Source organism: Fringilla coelebs, assembly GCF_963513975.1.
Source record: "Fringilla coelebs genome assembly, chromosome: 10".
Taxonomy (NCBI): Eukaryota; Metazoa; Chordata; class Aves; order Passeriformes; family Fringillidae; genus Fringilla; species Fringilla coelebs.
The window spans coordinates 15,512,911-15,527,852 of NC_140036.1; the positions used below are offsets into that span (position 1 = coordinate 15,512,911).

The window sequence follows — 14,942 nt, forward strand, 5'->3', positions numbered from 1 at the left end:
GGACATGAACAATAGACCACAAGAAGATCTGCAATATTCCCTGTCCCTCTGCCACCCCTGAGGACAACAGAAGGCAATTATGCAACAGGAATAAAAAAGATGCAGCAAACAGAACTCAACAAATCCTCCTTGCAGCCCAGGAGTGCGCTTGTATGTGCCTTGAAAGTGGAGATGCCAACACAGAGGTCCCGTGCTGTCCAGTCCCTGCTGCATCACAGGCTGGCACCTCTACCTTGGGCATTTAACCTGCACCCAGCCTTTGTGGGTTCCTCACTGTTTTGTTTTGCTCATGGAAGGAAGCCCTGGAAATATTAAGGTTGGCTAAATGGGGCTTTTAAAAGTGCAGTGCTTCCCGGGGCCTCTGCACCAAAAACCAGCAAAACAACAAATGCCCTTCAGCTGACCAAAGGGTCTTCATGCTGTGGGCCAGAGAATACGTGGGGAATGGCACCACAGTCCTCAGCACATGAAAGCAACAGGATGGATTTGATAAGGAACAGTCAGGGGATGAAGAGAGAGGAGGAGTCCCACGAGCCAACATCTGCCAGAGCAGCAGACCCGACAGTCCTGAGAGTTTACTTAACATGTCTGATCAAAAGCTTTGGGAATCTTGTCTGTGTTAAGTGCTACCAGATGCAAAATCAGCAGCAGGATGAGAAGTGTATTAATAAACTAAGGAGGCACATAAAGTTATTTGAAAACTGAATGGGGAAGGTGGGGAGAGAAGGGGGGGAATAAAACCAGTTTATTTTTCCATTAAGGCAATTAAATATTCTCCGGGTGGAGTTACAATTACTTGTCCTTGGGAATTAAATTGAATTTGTGAAACACTCCTGTTCATCAGTGGAATATACAATAAGAACTGGGATATATAATTTTTTTCTTTACACTTTGGGCAAGACAGCACTACCTGTCTGTCCACAGGGCAAGAACAGCTGGCCATGAAGTTTTTTTGACCCAGCATGACTTTCACTGACTTTAACTAACTTAACAGCAGCAGGGAATATATCCCTTTTCTTTTAATTAATGCAATTACATTAGGACTCATTATTGACAATTATGGTGACTGTTAAAAGTTTCCCCTTTCTTTGCCCACTCCCCCACCAACTTAAAATCTGCTCCAATATCATCACAAATTAATGTCTAATTAGCCATCAAGCAGAGCTGATGTTCCCCACAGAGCATTGCTGCTTACAGAAAAACTGAGAAATAGGAGAACGTAGAGGATATTTCATCATCTGCCTCCAAGGGGAACCATAACCAAAGAGCAGCCAATCACCCCAACACAGCTGCAAAGTTTAATCAATGTAGAAACCAAACACCTCATTAGGTGTCCCCTGAAATAACAGAAGACCTTCCCACTGCCTCACATGACATGAATGTTACATTTTTAAAAGATCCATTGGTGATATGAAAGAGCAGAGACTCCCTGCATCTTCACACCCTGGCCAAGTCCTGATCTTCATCTTTCTTTTCCTGGCATAAGAAAAGAGGTAAGAGGAGGATGCCTTGGACAGCATGGCATGCATCTGACAAGCCACAAATTGCACACACCTGCACACAAAGCAATCTGTCACACCCAGCCCCACCACTCTGCATTCATATCCAGAGGGGAAAACCACACCAAACACCACCTCCCACCAGGCACAAGGGAAGCACAGAGCTGAAGGTGATTTTACTTCTTTCAACGCTTGTGGTGAGTCTGACATACTGTGTCCAGCATGGGAGGCAGTAGCTTATGAATTTGAGATGTCCCAAAAAAGCAGAAACAGCTGAAAAGGAGACACGTAGAGAACTCACTTGGTTTCACCTGTGAAGGAGATTGAGTAGCTCGATAGCAATAACTAAACGGTTTCACAGAATGAAAATGCCAGATATCACAAGGCTGTCCAATCTAGCAAAACAGAAAAAACACACAGACGTTGGGAAGCCAAAGCTAGGGAAATTCCATTTAGAAATAACAGATATACTCATTTATGTGCAATACTGCTGGCAATTAAATGTTAAAACAAACTTCCAAGATTTCTCCACCCCTTGATGTCTGTGGATCAAGGCTGGATGCCTTTGGTCTCCCTGGGTGACCAGGCAAAGCTTTATGATCTGCAAGAGGCAGAAGGGCACAGCTGACAATTTAATGGCTCAGCCTGGCCCCACCTCGGCAGAGGTGAGAAACAGCTCTGCCAGTCCATAAAGATCTACTGACATCATTTTGTGTTTGCACCAGTTTAACTGGAAATTAAATTTACATGAACAAACTCTATCCCACACAAGACTGCATATTGTGACAGTTAAATAAAGAGCTTTTTAAAAGGCACACGTCTCAGGCAATTTAAATCAAAAAAGATAGGTTTTGTTAAAGCTACCAATTTCAGAAAATTAAGGTTGACTAAAACTGTTTTTAAAAACTCCTTTTGGAATTTAATCACATATTGGAAACCCATATGCAGCTGTTTGTGTCACCTGCAAAAAGACTGTATAAAACATAAGCATATGCTTAATTTTACACGTGTGCTTAAGTTCTATCAACTTTAATGAAGTTTAAGCATACAGCCAAGCTTCTCTGAATATGAGAAAGCATTCCTGAGCATGGGCTGTGAAGCTATTAGGAAATCACCAATGAGAAAAAAAGAAAAATTAAAACTGGCTGGTCAATTTTCACAGCCTGAGTAAGCACTAGGTCCAGAAATTAAACATATAAGATATTTCTGAGTTTGTTTGCTTGTTTTGCTGTAATAGGAAGGGGTGAGTGCCAAAATGTTTGCAAGGATTCCCAGAGAACCTGGCAAAATGTCAGCAAAATGGATGTATAAAACTACATGAAAGTCAATGGCTTGGGTTTGGCTTCTGAGGAAATGAATCATGTTAAAAATCTACTGTGTGTCTCAAAGCTGAGAAGAGGAAAATCTGGACTCTGTCTCAACCTACACATTTTTGGGGTGGTCAGTGGCTGCAGTTCATGGGGCAGGCAGGCCTCAGCTGGGCAAACCCCACAGTCTGATTCACTGAAGAAGGTTCTTGCCTTCATGAAATTTGCAATCTCATTTTCCAAACCATTAGGCTCACTTCTATATCCCCTTCAAGGCTGCCAGATGTGTGTCAGGTATGGATTTGGCTGGCTGACCACGGGGTTTTATTTCTTTTTTAACAACAACTGTCTTGTTCAGACACCTTACATGCTACACATCTCCTAAGTGGGAACCTCAGCTGAAGAAAAGGGACCCAAATCACACAGAAAGCTGAACAATAATTTGTGCTGCCCTAAAATGGAATCCACTGTGCAAATCCTTCCTGGGTGAGCCCCGAAGTTTGATATTGCCCTCACACAGATAAATGAATGTAAAGTGATGTCTTTCAATTATAATTCATGCTTCAGAAAAGCACACATTAGACCTCAGGAAAACAGCATTTGACTGTAATTCTGCTGGGGTCAACACGCCACAGAAGCCAAACTTCTGCCCTGAAAGTGTGTTCCTTGCCTTAGTGTCTTTAAGAAGCTCACCCGACCGCAGAACTGAGCACAGCCGCTCCCTGGAGGCAGCCCTACCACCACCCCTGGGGGACCCAGTATCTGCAGACCTCGGCAGTGGCATCCTTCAGGAGCACAGAGAGGGGACTGCAGGGCTGGACTGGAGGGATTTGCAGAGCCAGAGACAGGGGAGGAAGGGGCAAGCAACTCAGGAGCTGAGGAGGAAGGCCAGACCTTTAACGAGACAAGACGTGAGACAGTTTCCATGGCAAAAGAGAAAAGTGGAGATGGAGATGGAAGGAGCTGTGCCTCAGGACTGCTGAATGAAAGGAGTTTGTAAAGCACCTTTGTTGCTTACTGGCTTCAGCAACACTTGGGAGTTACAACAGCTTTCCCAAATATTTATATTTTACTTCTCTCACCATTAAAACCAATACTAAAGCTGTCACATGGTGTTTTCCAGATGCTTTCCCTTACCTGTTGTGTGTTAAAGCTAATCAACATCCTGCATTTTAATCAGCAAATCAAACTGGAAAATCCAATTGTGGAGAATGGTCCTTCAAAGATGGAGTTTTAAGGTAGCAGACACTTAAAATCATGTCTGGAACAAATTCCTTCAGCTCTGGCTGCAACATTTGTCCCTGGTATTTCTACCATCTTCCAGCTTGCTCAGTCACTGTGCCACACACTCCTCACAGAGGCAACGTTTTCTAACAACAAAACCACCCTTCATGGCAGCTGAAGCTGTTTTTCAGCAGTGATGGAAACTGAAAAACAGAGACAGGAACCTGCATTTCAGCCACTTCCATTCTTGGAAATTAGATGCTCTCACAGCTTCTCCATATCCACATCCCATTGCTGCCAGATAAAATTTTCATCAAAATAGGATGAAGTTTGCCCTACTCTTTGAAAAACTCCTGGGCTCTAAAACCGAATTTAGGCCACAACTGGATTCCCCAACCACCAGAGTTCTATTTCCTTTTATCTTGTTTGGCCAAAGTTCCTTTCTGCACTGCACAGCATCAGAGTACTGAAAGCACCAGACCCAAGGTGGGAATCTGACTCTGCTCTGTCACATTCCAGATGACCACTATGCCCAAGATGCACGGAAAGACTGACTTGCTAAACCACCTACTCCAATCCCAGCCACCTTCAAAAGAGAGGCATAATATTTTGTCTGCTGCAGTTTTTAGCATTCTTTCTTGTTACTGACTGTCTGTTTTAGTTTTGCTGCTGCATTATAGTTCCCTAATGCAACACAGGCTACCCAGGATCGGAGACAAGAGCAACCCATCTTGCAAGAGATTTTTCCTAGGACCTGTTAAACCAACAGCAGACTTGAATGACACTCAGATATGGGAAGAATGGAAAATTCTTCTGCATTGGTCATGTTATCTCACTCTGTCACATCACACAGCTCATCTGCTTTGATAGGAGAATTCTCAGATCTTCATTATCTTTTTATTTTCCCTCTGCTTAAATAATTCTACCTTAGATACAATTATGTATTTGCTTGCTTTTGGTCTGTCACCAGCCAAACTCTGACAGAATATAATTGCTAGCTTTTTCTGCATGCTCTCCATGCCTCCACTGTTACTTTCCACATTCGTGTGTCTATTACCCATGGGTATAAACCAGGTTACAGATTAAACTCTCTGCAGGTGCCTGGTGTGGCTGAGTCCATCAATTTCAGTGTGCCAGTGTCCCTCATAGATGTGTCCACAGGACCAAGGAGATGCCCACCAGGGTTTATAGTCTTGGGCACAGCACTGGGGGAGCCCAGGCTTCTGTCTGGACCCAAGCTGGCACATGTGTGCCAGCTGGGATGGATTTACTAGCTGGGATGGACTTACCTTGATCAGCTCTGACCATCATAAGCAGCAACACTTCTGACCTTTCTGTTTCCTCTCACAACTTTTTAGAAGGTCCCATACCCATATTTACACATGAACTGTACCAGGCATTTGCTTTCTTCTGTTCCTTCACCTCATCACCTGCTGTATGGCAGATTACCAAGAGCTGCCCTGTCTCATCTCTGAAAGCATCTCCCAGCCTCAGCCACAGAGCTCCCCTGCCAAAGAAGGCACAAGTGTGCAGGTCCTGGCACATCCTGTGTGCTGGGTAGGATTTTCATCATGCTTATTACTGTGTTATTTAATGTATTTGTTATGTTATTGTTATTAAACAATAATATAACAAATACATTAAATAACACAATAATAAGCATGATGAAACTAATGAGCACAGTTAACTGTTTGGGTCCTTGCTTACTTTGTAGTCCTTGCCGAGAGGTTCAGCTATTAAAGGCTGTGCTGCATTATAACATTGCCAAGATATTAATAGCCAGGCAGGGAGATGAATGGCAGGCTCACACTGCACAATTAAAACTTTTCCAGTTTACCCTTTCAGTAAAATTTGTGGTTTATAATAAGCATCTTTGTCTATTCTGAAGAGAGTAAGAATTGGAAAGTTACATGGATGGGAACAGAGGTTCATTAAAGATTTAAAATAGAATGTGGTTTGGCATTGTAAAATAAATGTGTATAAGATGGGATGCATCAAGAGCTGCCTGAAAGAAGTGCTCAGTGTTCCTTTTCTCTTGTGATCCTGGATCTACTGGTCATGCTACCCACAAAAAGGGAGGGAAAAGCAGCAGGGATAAAACATGTGTGGCTGAGCTTGCTTCCAATAGTGTGAAAATCTGCTCTATATCCCCACTCATGATTCATTTCTCCTACGTATATCTATAGGGTGTAAATATATATATACACACTTATAAGAAATGCATGCACTTTATCTCTCATGCATCCCAATATTCAACATATACAGATGTTATATTACTGATTTTTCTCACCCTAGAACCTAAATCCCCCTATTATAGAGCAAACACTTATTGACTTGTAGAGAGCCAGTGAGCATTTAAACATTCAGAGAACATACATCTTATTTGTTTAAATGTAACTTAGAGCACAGCACATTCCTGTTTCTCAAACACACAAGGAAGGCAGGAAGGACACAGATAAAAAGCATTCCCACAAAGCCAAGGTTTGAGTAAAAGGGTTAACATTACCAGGTAATTTATTTATCCTGTTGGACACAGCTTCAATTTAGATAAAAGGCAGATGCTTATCACATGGATTTTAATAAATCAGGTTAGAGGTCACAGAAATCTGTAAAAGCTGGATCTCGAATGGCAAGCAATGCACACAGAGTGTGGCTTTATTTACAGAGTTTCTGGGAGTTACTGATCCCTCCTGAGTCAGGCAGCCCCGCCAGCAGCGAGAGCTGCCCTGTGGTACCAACATTCCTTGCCAGCAAGCACCTACAACCAGGCCACTAATCCTGATGATTAACAAAATCTAGCACTAGAGGGAGGCTGAACACATGTTCTGCTCTCTTTGGCCTTTTCAGCTTCTCCACACATTAAAAGGCAGGTGATTTAAAGCAAGCCCAGCACCAGCAGGCAGAGCCCAGCCATTGAACAGGAGATGAGCTATTTAATACGGCAACCCCTAACGACAAAATTCATGCTCTTTCCTCCTCAGCTATTTGCCAAGATGGGCACCCAAAAATCAGAAATGAACTTTTAAAAAACAAACAAAAAAAAAAACACCAAAAGAAAAAGCCCAAAAAACCAAAACCGATTTCTGTATCATGGCTGTTCCTTCAGCCAGTGACTCAGAGCCCACAGAGGCACCGCCGCTGCTCGGGGGGAGCAGAGTCACACGCGAAACACCTGGCAGCCTCTCCCCAGCAAGGACGAGGCTCTCACTCCTCACACCTATCAACACATTCCCACCCTCTCCCAGCTCTGAGTGAGGAGCAGTGAGACAGGGCTCCTCGGAACAGCCTCGCGGAGGAAGGCGCGCACGCCTCCAGGACGCGCTGCAGCTTCTCTCCCCTTCCAAAACTCCTTGGCAAGAGGAATTTGAGCCCTCTGGATGATTTTCTGCACATCACAACAGGATGATACCGCTGGAGAGCTCAGGAGGTCTGAACGTGGCCATAGTTCCCTGCCCATGTAGCTGCAGCACTGCAGCCCCTCCAAACATAGATGGTTATAACAAGAACTGGTATATTAAAATTCTTTATATTGCACTTCATGCAACTATTCAAAGTCCAATTTTTTCTTCACTTTAACCCCCAACCTTAAGCCACTTCTTCACATCTGCTTTGATATATCCTAAACTGTTCCTATGTTCAGGCACTGATGGTGTTTAGTCATTAATTTCCAGTTATTACAGTAATGAGGTTCTGGGATGTAGCAGGCAGAATTGCTCTGGGACACAGGAGATCTCAGTCTTATTTTTAGCCTGCTACTGGTCAGCCTGATGACCTAGGCAAAGCACTTTCCCTGATCCAGCTTCCTAATCAGGAAGAGAGTGGTATTTCTTTTGTCAAGTGTTTTGTGGCCTGTCAATAAAAACCCCACTGATAACAGCTGGGGGTTGCTGGGAAAGAGGTGCCATCCCAGCTCAACACAATTCTCTTCCCATGCTGTGGCAGCATCTCAGATCCCAAAAGAAAACCAGACCCATCTGCAGATGCAGCACGAGCAGGTAATTAGTAGAGATCTCTAAATGGATGTTTGCCCAAGGTGGCCCTTGGCAAGTTGGCAGCCAAGGGTCACATCTGCTCTGAGCCCCCCAGATCCTGCCCCAACATGAAATGCTGGCCTCTGACCCTCCCCTTTAAAGAGAACCAGTCATTTCAAAGGCAGAGCACCCATGACTGCTGAGACACCTTCCCAAGGACAGGGCACGGGACAGGGACTGGCTTTTCACACAGCTGGGCAGCCCTGCCGGGCAAGGAAGGAAGGAATTGCCAGAGCCTCGAGTGAGGGTCCCTCTCTGTGAGCAAACAGGGTGCTTGAGAGGCGGCTGATGAGAATTTCTCACTTTGGCTTTCCCTGGCCTGGGCAGATGCCTGTTTTGAAACTAGAAGGCAAAAACAGAATAAAAATCTGCCTCCCTCCCTCCCAGATCTATCTATTTCCCTTTGACAAACAGTGATTTCATTTTTCTTCCCGTCCAAAATTTTTTTTTCTTTCTCTTTCAAACTGAGCCCAGGCCAACGTGGCAAAAGGCTCTTTGCTCATGTCCTTATTTGTCAAACACGCCACCACCACGCCCTCACCACCATTCTGGGAACAAGTCCTTGCCTTCCCCCGCTGCAGCCAAAGGGGAACTTCCCAACACAACTCTCCCCCAGCCCAAACACACTCTTTTAAAAATAAATATTGCCTCTTTTTTTCCTTTTTTTTTTTTATTTCTAAAAAAAAACAAAAAGGCATTCCAGTTAATAAGAAAAGAGTTTAAATTTCCTTCCCCTTTCCTCCCCACAGCCCTGCTGTGAATCCGAATATGACGGATCTAGATGGGAAAACAGAAATTACAAGAAAATGCCAGATCTATCACAAAGGTATTTTATGATCCAGCCCTCCTCTAATTTCCATCAGAGCATAAGTCAGATACTAAAGTACCTTTTTGGATCTGATCCTAAGTGGCCAGTTCCACTGTCCAAATAGAGATCCAGAGATAAACAGGTCTATGAAAACTGGGTATTATTTTAACTGCTGCTCTTAAGCTACAGCTTAAACTGTAATAAACTGTGCAGCTTTCAGCCCTCTGGTAACAGTAACACAAAAACTGATAATAAACTAAACATTTATCCTGCTGTCCTCATCAACTTAACACCTAGTATAAAAAGCTTTACCTGGAGCCCCACAGCACACATACTTCATAAGCTGTCATCAGCACTGCACTACCCAGAGAGAAATTTCTGATGTAAAATGGCTGATTGGATAGAGCAGAGGAATTTCAAACTCTGGAGGGCTCTTACTGGGTCCAAAGGGGCCAAACCACCCAGACAGCAGCCTCAGGTCTGGGCAATGCTCAGGAACTGGGTCATGGGGAAACTGAGGCATGAAATTAAATGGTGTGGCATTGGAGAGCAAAATCAGCCTCTCGGAGCCCAATACAACACATGTTTATGAGATCCCTGATTCCAGACCACCATGTCCTCACAGCAGAAGGAACACAGTCACCATTCATTCTGCTCCTTTAGCACAAGAACGCCTGTCCAGAGCTGAGAAAATTACTGTGTTTGATGCACAAAGGCATTGGGCAGCCTTCTCCAGCACCACCTGCCCTTTTCCTCCTCTCTTGGGCTTTACATCTTGCTTCAGCATGACTTTTGCTGCTCCTGAAAGATAAGGAGCTGATCTTGCAACACAAATTCCTGCTGGCTCCTGCCTTTAGCCCTGACTTTTGCCTGCTCCTGATCTCCTACAGAAAATGGAAGGGAAAAGGGAGAGGAATAGGTGACCTCTCTGATCACAGATGAAAGACAGGGAAAGGCAGGGAGCTCTGTCTGCTGCATAAGAGTACATTTGGGATGGTGGCAGGCAGGACTGCTCAGGCACAACTGCTCACCTTCCTCTGAGCAGGATACCATGCAAAGGAATCCTGCTCTAACCAAGCTCTTGCTAAAACCCAACACTGAACACAGCTCCAGCCCCAGTTTCCCAAAGCCAGAGAGAAAGGGTGTGACAAATAGCAATTCCATGAGTTCAGAGGGAAGGGCTGTCCTGCTGAGTGGTTCTACCAAGGAGCACATCCCCGTGACAGCCTCAAGTGGCCCAGGGACACTTTTGGAGCCAGGACAGGAGGGAGCTCCTTTCAATAAACACACCAGTCCCTCTCCTTGAGTGACCTGGGAAGGGGGAAGCCTGCTCCTGAGGAATGCTGTGGGGCACCACAACCCCTTCCTGCTGCCCAGGCTGCTGTGCAGGCACCATGCAGGCAGTGCCCTGCCTCTGCCAGGAGCCTGCTGCTCCACGGCTTCCCAGGGCGCTCTGGAAGCTCCCACGGGGGCCTCTCTTCTCAGAGAGATAAAAGACAGAACAACACTTGCTGGGGAATTACTTCATTCCCCCAAGGCTGGGAAAAGCCATGCTCTGCTCTTGGCAATATCCATGACTGCTGCAGCCTTTCCTGGCAAGGGAGAACACAATCCCCATTAACCCCTTCCTGCTTAAAGGCTGCTTCCAACACTGAGCCCATTGCAGGAAAGCCTGAGCCTTTGCCATAGCATCTGAACACCTTGTCATGGGCAAGAGATCCCACTAAGCCCATGAGGGAGGGGAATGTTTTTTTCCCAAGGCACAAAGCAGACAAAGTGAGTCTAGAGTTGGTGAGAGGTTCAGAAAGTAAGTCAGGTCCTTCGAATTGTGTTTAATGCCTGCCTGCTGGTCTCCTCTCAGGGATACAGGATTGCCACTATCTTCCAGGGCCATCAAGGGCAGCCCCATGTCTGTGGATATGTGGTTACACAACTCTCAACAGCCCCAAACCTAGACCATGCTCTCTTTGTTCTCATGACTTCTTACAGAAGGCGCTTCCAGATCTTCGGAGACCCAGAGCTTAGAAAATTTCCAAACACCAGCACGGAGGTACTTCTGGCAAGCTCAGCCTCTTCTGCTCCTGCACCCACACCCACACAGAGCTGAAATACAGGCTTATTCCCCAAGTGTATTTCAAATTTGCAACCAGACCCATCCTCAGCCTTCCTTTTGCTCAGCTAACAAGACAAACTCTTCTGGTCTCCTCTTGGGAGATCAGCTCCTCACTCCTTGATCATTTTGACTGCCTTGTCCCAGGAGTCTAAATGCATTTCTCCAGAATGTGCCTGAGCAAACATAACCCTGGCACTCCAGGCAAACCTGCAACACTGGCACAAAAGTGTTCCTATCTTGCAAAGGTGTTCAAGGTCTATCCATATCCACTTTGGACATGCCATCATCCCCTGATGCATCTTAGAAGTTGCATTTTCATCCAGGTGGCCAATCTAGAAGATCCAAGCCAGCAAAAAGAGGGTGAAAAGGGTCTCAGTGACATCACTGGAGCCTGGGCCAGGGCTTATTTGCTTCACTTAATTTTAGGCATCTAAACAAAGCACTTTCAGGATCAGATTACTGCCCTAAAGTCTCTCCACAGTCCATGGAAGGAGATGGCCATTCCAGAAAACAATTCATTCTGGGAAGGTTCCACTCCCATCCGCCATCACAACGACATAAGGCAATTAGTCTGCTAATTCAAGCCGGATGGGAAAAATCCTTTAATAGCCCAGCAAGTTTTGAATGGAAATACTCCCTGCTTGGGAAACTCAGCTTGCTAAAGCTGACTTCGTTATTCCTGACCCATGATTTTTAACCAGAACTTTGCCACCTCATTGTATTATCATTCATTCATTCCCACAATTTCTGGATCAGTTCTGCACAAATGACAAATTTCTTGTCTTCTTACCTGTACATTGTAAGTAACATCATCCAGAGGGGGTGGGGGGGGAAAGGCACCTTGTGATGATGTGATGCTCCCAAGGTCATCCACAGGAGGGGGTGGGGGAGGAAGAAAGTCCCCTAGGAGAGAGAATGGGAGAATTTAAACTCAGCAGCATTTCCCCACTTCATGACGTGGATGATCAGGAGGAGCTCCACAATACTTTTAGCTCTGCCCATCAGTTTTGTGGCACAGGACATAACACATTATTTGACCATTAAATGCTCAGCTTCACCCCTCAGTGCTTCAGGAAATGGCTACGGAGCTCAGTAACATTGGCAAATGGCTTAGGGGTGCTCAGATTCCACAGCAAAAGGTGATGTGCCACAAAGCCTGAAGGCAACAACAAGCAGCTCCACAGATCCAAGTCACATCTCAAACCTACCACAGGCAACCACAAAACTTGCACAAATGAACACCCTGTGTCTAACCTTGCAATGGATCCCATCCAATTCACCGCCCTCATGCGCTAAACTATGCCAGCACTTCTTGATCCCTATAAAGACAGCATCAAGAGCTGTCCAAAAGCAGGGATTCCCTGCTGCAGGAGACACATGGAGGGCTGGAACTGGAGCCCAGAATCCAGGCCAGCCCATCTCCTGCAGCCCTGCTGCTGGCAGGCAGACACACTCTTTGCATCTTCCTCTTCCTATAGGGACTTCAAACCTTCATGTAAAGAACTGCTGGGAAAATCACAGGCTCTTCTCAGTGACAACAGCCATGAGATGGGCCAGCTGCAAGCACACATGAATCCACCTCCCCTAAATCTGGATTTTTACATGGGGGCTGATGTACAAAATTTCTAGAATACAACCTGTTCATGTTTACTTTGCAGAAATGCTGATGGGAAGACAAAGCAGCAAATACTGGCTGTGAAGCCATCCAGCTTAGCACAGAGATGGGAGGTGGGAGCAGAGAGGAGTTTTCCTTGAGAATTTCATGGGATGTGGGACCAGAAAGGAGAAAGAAAACAAGGACAGAGCAGCAGGACACCAAGCTCTGAAAGCACCTCCTAATGGTGGAAAACGAGCATTTGCCATTAGGACTGGATTTGTCTCCAGGGAAGGCAGCTGCCTGCAATTTGGACCACTTTGGTATGTTTTTATTTCTTCTTATAAAGATTGATGCTGCAAGTAGAGCTGTTTGCTGTTGGCTCTTGTGTGTGCAGCATCTGGGATGGAAGGTTTCAGATTAATAAAAGTGTGATATCTCACATATATAGGAACTGTTGCTTTTGGAACAAAATATGAGCTCCCTGCTTGACCCTGCAGATCTCCATGCAGCAGCACACTGTGTTCAGGCCAGAGGCCCTCAGCACCACCCCTAAATGCCAAGGAGCAGGCTCCAAAGCACTCAGGAAGGTGCTGAGCCAAACCCCTGTGACCTGCAGCCTTCTGGGCCACCTATGCCCAGGTTTAAAACCCTAGGCTCAGCCCAGACCAGGCACAGGCACCAGCTGGGCAGCACTGCCAGCACAACACTTTCAAGCTCTCTGCCATGGGAAGCAGATGGGTCTGCAGCCCTTGAAAGTTTTTCCCTTCTATTTTGAATCACTCTCTGAAAGACACAAACTTCCCCTAGGACTTTCAGAGATGTTGTTTAACAGGAAAGTAATTTCTTCCCATTTTCCCCAAAATGAGCATGGATAGGACTCAAAAACCCCCTTCTGAATCCCTAAGAAAGTATTGTCCAAATACAGATGCTCAAAGACAGCTCAAAAACAACAGACTGAAAACTCATTTGACAATCATGTTGCTCCAATACATAAAATCCCATGAAACCCACTGGCTCATGCTATTATAGAGTTCAGGATTGATTTTTAAAAAAATTATGTCCAATAATATCTGCAGTATCTTCCTCACTGCCCTACAATTAATCCAATCTTTTATTTCAAATAATGTGAAATACAATACAAAATAAAAAGAAAAGTAGAGAGATTTTGAAATTAATATCTAAGGGGTTAGTTCTAAAAAATGCTGGGATATTTGAGTGCTTCTTAAACTTTTCTCCTTTGCTCTGTAAATGACCCTCCAACCAGCCAACGTGATTTTGCAAACAAATTCAACTCCAGTGAACACAGACTTCTCAAGATTATGCTTTAGATGATGTTTTTCAGTCTGTCCTGGCTCCGATGCCTAAGACTGATCTCCCTGCACAGCACATTAGTCAGACACTCTTGCTTTATTACAATCCTTCAAAACACCTAAGGAAAATCAAGGTAGAGAATGTGCTGGAGGAGATGAGACAGGGAAAGGGGCAGGTTTTCTGCATAATCAGAAGTCTGCATCTAACAATGGCCGTTAGAATAAACATAAACAAAATACCATTTTTGCCTCCTTGGAAGACCCACTCCTCTTGAAAGAAAAAAAAAACCAAAACATTGGCAAGATTTTTCAGAAAAGGAGCAAAGGACAAGAGCTCTCTCCTAGAGTTTGGAAGAAAACACTCCTTTGCAGGAGGAGACAGCTGGCTCCACCACATCCCAGCCCAGCTCTGCTGTCTCCATCCTGTGTTAGATAAGCTGCTGGCTCCACTCACCCCACAAGTGGGAAGGTTTTAGACTGGGAAGCAGAGAGCAGATGCCTGATGAACTGGGGGGACCTTGCAGATGTTTGGCCTTTTCCTGGTCCTCTGTGAACAGATGGACCTTTCTCCTTCACAGCTTTAGTTATTTATTCTGCCACTGCGCCTTCCTCTTTCCCACACACAGCCACAGGACCCAGTGCTGTTCCCACTGCACTCACGGGAGAACATTCCCTTGGATGCAGAAGGGAAAGCTGGCCCTGCATTATTATTATTATTATTATTGGCATTGCTGGAAGTGTCCCTCTGGCAGAGTGGGAAGCATGCAAAGACCAAAACCGTGTCCTCAGCAGCATAATTAGATTGTAGATGATGTGGGGAAGAAACAGGTCTAGGTTTGAGGGAGCAAAAGAGGAAAAGAACCTGAAAGCCAGCTGACACTCCCTTCAGGCACAGTGTCCCTACAGTGCACCTCTGGGGCCTTCTCTCACACCTGGAGCTTTGCAAGTCAGATTTCACTTAGAGCTGGGCAAGCTGTGGGAGGAGGCAGAAAAGTCCATGTCCAGGCAGAGCACATGAGTGCCACCCACTGCTGACCACTTCCAGTGTAACAG

General features: G+C 45.3%; 1 protein-coding gene across 1 annotated transcript in view; it reads right to left on the reverse strand.

The window, feature by feature from the left end:
• LPP (LIM domain containing preferred translocation partner in lipoma) overlaps positions 1-14,942 on the reverse strand; it is a 255,865-nt gene that overhangs the window by 158,764 nt on the left and 82,159 nt on the right. Inside the window, exon 4 of the mRNA XM_084212312.1 lies at positions 11,773-11,885. Within this exon, the coding sequence (XP_084068438.1) occupies positions 11,773-11,885 (113 nt within the window). The remainder of the gene's footprint in view (positions 1-11,772; positions 11,886-14,942) is intronic.